Source organism: Salvelinus sp. IW2-2015, linkage group LG20, assembly GCF_002910315.2.
Source record: "Salvelinus sp. IW2-2015 linkage group LG20, ASM291031v2, whole genome shotgun sequence".
NCBI classification, from domain to species: domain Eukaryota; kingdom Metazoa; phylum Chordata; class Actinopteri; order Salmoniformes; family Salmonidae; genus Salvelinus; species Salvelinus sp. IW2-2015.
The window spans coordinates 42952762-42961989 of record NC_036860.1 but is presented as its reverse complement, the minus strand read 5'-3'; the positions used below and the strand labels follow the sequence as shown (position 1 = coordinate 42961989).

Below are 9228 nucleotides of genomic sequence, written 5' to 3'. Positions count from 1 at the left end.
TCAGATGCGTGATATGGTAGAGTGTACTACAAGATCTTTTTCCTATATGCACACCATAATCTCAACATTATAAACCATACATTAATACTATAACATTCATAACCAATACATTATATCAACATTTATAACCAAACATCTATATACACTTCAATAACAACATATATACAAATTCATAACAACACATTATTCAACATTCACTAACCAAACATTTATACAACATTCATAACCCAACTATATAAACATTCCCATAACAAATTATACAACATTCATAACCAAACATTATATATAACATTCATAACCAACACTTATATACAACATTCATAACCAACACATATATACACATTCATAACCATAACATGATATACAACATTCATAACCAACACATTATTATACAACATTCATAACCAACACATTATATACAACATTCATAACCAACACATTATATACAACATTCCTAACAAACCATGATATCACAACTCTATAACCAACACATTAATATCATATACAACATTCATAACCAACACATTATATACAACATTCATCGCTGACCTCTTGAAGCACACAGATAAAAAATAATCTGTGGGACATCTTATGGGACTTTATCAGCTGTGACCAGTAATAAGAGAACCCAGTAGCATAACGAAACAGTCTGAAACATGCATTGACAACATCTATGTATCTAACCCTGACCGTTACAAGCTGAGGAGTTCATTAGCATGGGGTCCATCTGACCATAACATCATGATGACCTGCAGCAAAGAGAGAGAGGGGAGAGCTCTAACAACAGCACAGATCTCGCAAAAGCTATAACAAGCAGTCTTTCATAGAATTCCTCAAGTTAGCCCAATGGGAAAGATTCCTTACATGCAACAACGTGAATGAGGCCCGGCAAGCCTTTAAAGAGATCTTCTTACAGGTCGCAAACCTTCATTCACCGCTCTGGCACAGAAAAGTGAAACAAAAAGTCACTCCATCTCCTTGACTGACAACATCAAGACTCTGATGAGTCTGCTGCTCGGCTAAAAGCTAAAAGTGGTGAAAACGAAGGCTGAAAATGACTGGGAAGAGTACCGATGTCTCAGAAACAACGTAACTGCTGAAGTAAGGAAGGAAAGGAAAAACTACTGTACTACTCAGCTGCTCTACAAAAATCCAAGGCAGACAACTGTGAAATGTGGAAAATAATCAACTATTTCACTGGCAAAGTCAAAAGAACATGCCAAATACAAAGAAGTTCTAGACATGATATATCGGACCCTCTAGAAATGACAGAAGAGTTTCATACATACTTTGCATCTTGTGCATCCAAGCTTGCTAATGAAATACAGGCTCCCTCAAAAGACCCACTTCCATATGTTTCAGAAACAGAGCATATTTTGAGCTATCGCTAATTGATGAAGTAACAGTCCTAAATGAACTTCTGAAGATGAAGCAGCAGAAAGCCACAGAGCCAGACAATATTCCACCTAGGCTTGTAAAGGACTCTGCCACAATGATAGTGGGTCCACTGACTCATATCCTCAATCTGCCAATCTCAACTGGGGAGATACCATGTCAATGAAAAACTTATATAACACCAATCTACAAGTCAGGGGATAGATCGGATGTGGCCAACTACCGTCCAATGTTGGTAGTTGGCTGATGCACACACAGGTTGCCAACTATTTCTCACTCAACAGCCTATTTACATCCTATTAAAGCGGCTTTAGGAAGATACACAGCACACCTACAGCAGTGCAAAGGGTTGTGGAGGACATCAAGTCGGCTTGTAACAGCCAGGAGGTCACAGCAGTACTCTTCTTGGACCCGAAGAAAGCTTTTGACTCTGTTCACCACCACACACTCCTGAGGAAACTTGCGAAACTAGGCTTTGACAGCACTGCAATCAAGTGGTTCACATCATAATTGCAGAGTACACTGTCAGCCCAGGTACCTGTTGTGAATGGAGTATCAAGGGAGTGTGCTTGAGCCACTGCTATTACCTTCCATCAGTGCTGGAGAAATGCTGCATGAATTGCCGCTTGGTTTGCTGACAACAAGCTCTCCCTACACCCTCCCTACACCCTCACCCTCAGAAGACCAAGGCAATGCCGTTTGGCAACCCACAAAAGCTGAGACACACAGGCAAACGTATCACAACAACAGATGGGCAAAACACAAGAAAATGCCATAAAGTAGCTGGGGATGAAGTTGGACCCACACCTACACCGAACTGAACATGCCAGCCTGGTCACACGGAAACTGCTGTTTGGGCTTGGCGGTTTGGAAAGGGCAAGGGACTTCATCTCCAAGGACATCCTCCTGACGATCTACCACACCATGATAACAATTCATCTGGACTACTTTGCCACAGTATGGCTTCCCACCCTACATCAGAGCAATAAGATAAATCTTAAAGCATATTATCAACAGGGCTGCTCGTATCAAGACGGAGCATTCCTGGAGGTTTTTCTGCAAAAAGCTGGAATCGAACCACTAACAGACAGGATCTATTACAACACCCTAGTAACTGTGTCAAGGCGGCACAGCACAAACTACCTGAATACATGTCAGACCTGTTCAGGTGGGAGTCTCCACCCATCCTCCGGGGGGGCATCAGAGCAGCAGCCAAAGCCTATGAACAATGGGACCTGCACCTACTGCCACAACCATCAGCGAAAAACATGGCCTTMCAAGGCARTCTGCAGTTCTTTGCTCTGGAAAAAACTGGACTTATCCACACGACAGATAGCTAGTATGTCCAACTTCAAAATAGCTGCAAAAATATCTAGACAGCTATACTAYATTCCACTAGGCCTATAGCCTAATACACAAAGAGTCAGAATGCAAACAAATTAAAAGCATGCAAGAGAGGCAAAATGACCAGTGACAATCTATCAGTCACACTTCCTCCGGCTTCCCCATTTAAATCTCATCCTCTTCGCCCTTGTCTTCACCAAGTAGCAATAACMCTTCAGCACATAAAAAAGAGAATCATGAATGAAGGGAATTGTGTAGCTATTGTGTAGTTATCAATCGGCTTTTCACTCTAACATTTGAGAAATCGTGTAACAATTTCCTATCTGATAGTCCATAAACAAAATAATATGATAATGTACAGTATGCCTGTAAGTAGCAAAGTCACAAAACCAGCTAGACCTGAATGATTTAGTTACCAAGCTGACTACCAAGYTAAGCTTTCAAAAGTAATTATCTAGATAGCTATCATCATAAGGGTTAGGCTTCAACAGCCAGCAGACTGCCCAAGCTACTATATTTTAGGAATCATATGACTATCACAGATAAACCTACACTTAATGAGATATTTAGCTATTGTCACGTTCCTGACCTGTTTCTGTTGTTTTGTATGTGTGTGATGGTCAGGGCGTGATTTTGGGTGGCAGTCTATGTTTGCTGTTTCTATGTTGGTTTTGGTTGCCTGGTATGGCTCTTAATTAGGCAGGTGTTTTGCGTTTTCCTCTAATTGAGAGTCATATTAAGTAGGTTGTTCTCACTGTTTGTTTGTGGGTGATTGTCTTCCGTGTCGTGTACCACACGGATGTAGCTTTGTCGTTCGTTTGTTATAGTCTGTACCTGTTCCTTCGGTGTTATGTAGTACTCATGGTGTAGGTCAGTCTACATTCGTTTTTTGTTATTTTGTAATTCCTTCCAGGGTTGTTTCGTGTCTCGTCGATTGATTTAATAAATCATTATGTATTCAAAAACCCGCTGCATTTGGTCGAATCACTACTCCTCCCTCTTCGTATGAAGGGGAGAGAAACACCGTTACAGAATCACCCACCAAACCAGATACAGCAGCGGGTTAACGGACAGCACGACAGCAGCAGTGGGAAAAAGGGGATTGGACATGGGAAGATGCCTGGACGGTAAAGGATCCTGGGCAGAGCCAGTGTGAGTGTCGCCGCCCAAGCGGAGCTTGGAGGATCAGCGAAAGCGGAGAGGCGACGTTATGAGGGGCAGCACGGAAGCAAGGCTGGAGGCCTGTGAGTAAACACCCAAAAATTTATTGGGGGGGGATAAAAGGGGAGTGTGGCGAAGCCGGGTTGGATACCTGAGCCAACTCCCGGGCTTGCCGTGGAGTAAGAGGGCGTACGTACTGGTCAACACCGTGTATGCTCGGTATAAGCGCACGGTTCCCATACGTGCTTAGCCCAGGCGGTATTTCCACCTGCCGCACTGGAGGGCTAGGTGCATCGAGTCCGAGGCCAAGCTCGCCCAACTATCTAGGTTCTCAGTACGTCTCCTCGGCGGCGGCCTGCATCGACACCAGCGCACAGGTGTGTCCCACGGTCTCGCCTGCGATAGCCCAGTTGCGGAGTGCTTCCACTCGCAGCCGCACTGGCAGGGCTACGGGGACCATCTCAACCTGGTAAGGGTTGGGGGCTCGGTGCTCAAGAGCACGTGTCCTCTTCACGGTCCGAGTATAGTCGGCGCCACCTTCCCGCCCAGCCTAGTACCACCAGTGCCGACACAGCGCACCAGGCTTCCAGTGCATCTTCAGAGCCCTGTTCCTCTCCACGCACTCTCCCTATGGTGCGTGTCTCAGCCAGTGCCTTCCCAGTTCCGGTACCGTCGCACCAGGCTGTCTCCCGTCTCCCTCCCTACAGAACTGCGTCGTCTGCCCGGCGCGCTGAACTGCCCGTCGGCCTCAGCGGCACACTGAACTGCCCGTGCTGCCAGCGGCGCCTGAATGCCGTCTGCCCAACCGCGCTGAACTGCCCGTCCTGCCATGAGCCTGCAAAGCTGCCCGTGCTGTCATGAGGCCTGCAAAGCCGCCCGTCTGCGAAGAGCCTACAGAGCCTTCCGCCAGACCGAGCAAAGCCAGAGCTTCCGCAGACCGGATCAGCCAGAGCCTTCCGCCCAGACCGATCCACAGAGGCTTGCCGACACGACGCCAGGACCTTCCGCCAGACGGATCAGCCAGAGCCTTCCGCCAGTACCGGGATCAGCCAAGCCGTCCAGCAGACAGCCAGAGCCGTCCAGCCAGGACCAGGCCAAGAGCCGTACTCAGCCAGGACCTGCCAGAGGCCGTCCAGCCAGGACCTGCCAGAAGTCCCTCAGCCAGGACCTGCCAGAGTCCCTCAGCCAGACCTGCCAGAGTCCCTCAGCCAGGACCTGCAGAGTCCCTCAGCCAGGACCTGCCAGAGTCCCTCGCCAGGACTGCCAGAGTCAGCCAGCCTGCAAGGTCCCTCAGCCCGTTGCTGCCCCTTATCCCGGTCTGTGCCGCCTATCCGGTGCTGCCCGTATCCCGGTGCTGCCCCTTCATTTAGGTGGTGTTAGTTGGAGGTGGTCATGGGAGGGGATACAGAAACGGGGAGTGACTATGTGGGTTGGGGACAGCGTCCGGAGCCTGAGCCACCACCGTGGTCAGATGCCCACCAGACCCCCCTGGACTTTGTGCTGGTGCGCCCGCGTTCGCACCTTGAGGGGGTTCTGTCACGTTCCTGACCTGTTTTCTGTTTTGTATGTGTGTGATGGTCAGGGCGTGAGTTTTGGGCTGTGGGCAGTCTATGTTTGCTTCTATGTTGGTTTGGTTGCCGGTATGGCTCTTAATTAAGCAGGTGTTTTGCGTTTTCCTCTAATTGAGAGTCATATTAAGGTAGTTGTTCCTCACTGTTGTTTGTGGGTGATTGTCTTCTGTGTTCTGCGTACCACACGGGACTGTAGCGTTTGTTCGTTCGTTTTATAAGTCTGTACCTGTTCCTACGTGCTTCGTGTTTATGTAAGTACTCATGGTGTAGGTCAGTCTACATTCGTTTTTTGTTAGTTTGTAATTCCTTCCCAGTGTTTGTTTTCGTGTCTCGTCGATTGATTTAATAATCATTATGTATTCAAAACCCGCTGCATTTTTGTCGAATCACTACTCCTCTCCTTCATACGAGAGAGGAGGGGAACACCGTTACAGCGTGCCAGTTATGCTAGCTAATAATTATAGCTATTGGGATTATAGCTAGCTAGCTACATTTTACGTGTAAAATAACAATCCTGCAGCAGCCCTCTCTGGCTGGCTAGCTTGCTACATATCGAATCATGAGTCAGTTCATTTTAGCTCAGAATAATGCCTAATGACAAATGCTCTTCAAATTGCCAATATAAGCATTTTATGTTCTACAGCTATCAAAGACATTAACATTAACATAAAAAAGGCAAGACAAGAGCTAAATCCAGTAGGCTAGATAACCAGCTAGCTAGGTACATTGCATCGTTTTGGCTGACTATCTAACGTAAACTCACTCACTTTTGTACATCGCCTTGGTCCGTACAATTGAAAAGGGGAAATATGTTGTGTGAAGAAAACAGGGTTTTTTCACCCGAATTGTTCAACTAATCAACTTTAAAATGTAAATAAAACGTAAAGAGTTTATGTAATGTCTCATCACATACCTGTTTGAAGGTTTGTGTCGAATTTGAAGAGGGGGTTAGGGCTGCGCTAACGTTAGTGAACTGCAGCTGTTCCGGGTTTTGAGTGTCATGATGGCTCGCAGTAAAAAATGCAATTGGCACCCTAGTCATGAAATATTAGTTTAATATTAGCAATAATTATATTAATTTAGACAAAAATCATGAAGTTTTCTTACAAGTGTATATGGTTAAGCATGATTTTAATCTGCGAGAGAAGGGCTGGTGGAAAGAAGAGGCTGTACGGCACAAAATGAGTTGCAAATGAGCGCTGTACGTTATGTAGTGACACGTCACGATGTAACGTACAGTGTCAGAGGGGTCAGTTTTTTCATCTTTTCTCCAATACTGTTAGTCCATTACCATGTCAATCAACGCTGATTCGAAACGTAGTTCACACCCCGGATTTTGATGCCAACACAGTCACTACAGTCCCATTCGTTTTCATTGCAGCCTCGTTTGAATGTCGCGGTTACGCACATTTGTACGGAATGGGGTGAGTTTGCGTTACTCGGCTTGTTATWAAAAAAWTCATTTCACAGACTCATCTTATCAATCGGAAAAAATACTCTAAAATGTAAATATTATAGCTAATCTCCAACATATCAACTAATTGTATACAGTTTCTTACCTTAATGTTGTTTTCCTGATCTCAATAACAGTGCAATGTCAAGGTTGTGAGAAACCTTTCAGGTCCAGTGGAGGTGAGACGCCTCCTGCTGGCAGCGTTCATTTTCAGTCCCTGCGCTAAAACTCACAATTTGCTCAATACTGCCAATGATGCATGAGGCACCAGTCATTTCTATGGTAATTCAAGATGGCGCTACCCATACCTCTAATAAATGTTGTTCAAGATCAAAATCCTAAAAATAGAGATGTTTCTATGTTCAATGCACATTTAGTATTCATGGATTAAATACATCTCTTTGCTTAGCTTTACTTATTAAAGTGTTCCCATTCCTCTTTAAGAGCTGAGGAAGAACCATTTAAGAACCTTAACTGTTTTTGAAGTGTGTGGTGYCATGTCTCCCCTGAGCCCCCTGCTCTAACAGCATCTCTTGTCCCCTTCATAAGTGGCTGCTCCCAGAGCTGTAGGGAGGGTCCTTCAGCACGGGCCCTAAACACCACTTTGTGCTGCTCTCACTTGCCACAGAGGTTGTTGTCATAGCACCCCTGACTAACACACACACCCTGACCCAATAACACCCATCTGTGTGTGTACAGTATGTAATCACTTCCCTGTGTTGTTTCTCTCTGGGTTCATTAAAGCCAGGGGGAGTATAGCTCACATGATTAACAGCCTCCTGAAGACTGACCTCTCTCCTGCTGGGATGACACAGACTGATGACAACCTTTGCTCTCCTACCTTCACACACACAGCGTGTGTTTTGTGCAGCATGTGTGTGTGTGTGTTTTGTGTAGCATATGTGTGTGTGTGTGTGTGTGTAGATGGACAGTGGGTGGTGCTTTAACTGATAGCTCTTGCTGGCAGAAAGACACCCGAGTGTCAGTGTGCCATAAATAGTCATTAGTGCAACACACACACACACACACACACTATTCTCCTCCCCACAGACACACACACACACACACACACACACACTCCACCACAGCTAACAATAGCACCAGTGACTAATCTCTTATTGGTCCAGCAGGTTTTAAAGCCCATTATAGATAATAACACCATTCATCAATAGACAGCCGAGCAGCTGTACTATAGAGCACCAGTCGTCTGGCTGTGAGGAGGAGGTAAAGTCAGTTCAGTGTATCTCTATAAGGATAAGGCAATCTGCTCCTCACAAATCTCTAGCCTTAATACTGCGTAATTGCAGATGTTTTAAAAGGAACAGACCTTAATGTAACATTAATTAAYTCATCTCTGGGATCAGATCAGAAATGAAGCCAAGGAGACCCTCTAATGATCAGTCACAATTAGAGAATCCATTCGAGTTTCTCCTAATTCAGTTGGAATGGAATTTTTATTGATTTATTTTTTACAAAGCTGCTATCTTTACACCTTGGAGCCTATTATATTTTATCTGCATGAATTCAATCCCTTCTTCAACCTTATCAAACACGTAGTCTGATAATTCAACCTGATCTTATGACCAAAAGCAAATGTCAAGACTGTAGACTGAACACACACATCAAAATTTCCTCTCCAACATTCAAGAGGATCAAACTAGACATCTAGCATTGTAGTGAGCAGACAACACCCACTATGCCAACCTGAGACCACAAACGCTAGCCTGGTCCCAACTCTGCAAGACAGTACAAACTGATCTGGGACCAGGCTACCCAAAACGCTGCTTGAGGAGAAAATAAATTGAGTGGAGGAGATAGTGTATAAACCGTAATAAACCGTGTACAGACCGGCCTGTGTTTCTTCTGCAAGCTGTTCTTGTTCTTCTTCTTGCCGTAGGTGTGAAGAGCCAGGCGTGGGATGTTGTTCTCCTGGTCAGAGTGCTGGTGATGGTTGCTATGGTTGTTGTGGTTGTTAAGGTGGTTGTTGTGGGCCTTGTGGGTATCCAGGCTGAATCCATTAGGGACTTTAGGGGGCTTCTTCTTGCACAGGGGGGGCCCCGCCTGATTCTCCTCRTGGTTCTTCTGGTTCTCCATGCGCCCCTGGGTCTTCAGGGACAGGTCCTTCTGGAGAGGGAGAGGTGAGATCACAATTCAGTTACACTGAAACAAAGTAGACAACTTCTCATGTGACAACTCTGTGACAATAAGACAAAGTGCTTCACTTAAGCAAAGTATCTTCTGTAAAGGGAGAAAGGAGAGAAGAAAAGAGGGGAGGTGAAAACTCTGACAGTGAAAAAAGTAATT

The 9228-nt window shown here is 45.4% G+C and overlaps 1 protein-coding gene across 1 annotated transcript in view; it reads right to left on the bottom strand.

The window, feature by feature from the left end:
- Positions 1-9228, bottom strand: part of LOC111980328 (autism susceptibility gene 2 protein-like) — a 614157-nt gene that overhangs the window by 492189 nt on the left and 112740 nt on the right. Inside the window, 1 exon segment of the mRNA XM_024011054.2 lies at positions 8773-9048. Within this exon segment, the coding sequence (XP_023866822.2) occupies positions 8773-9048 (276 nt within the window).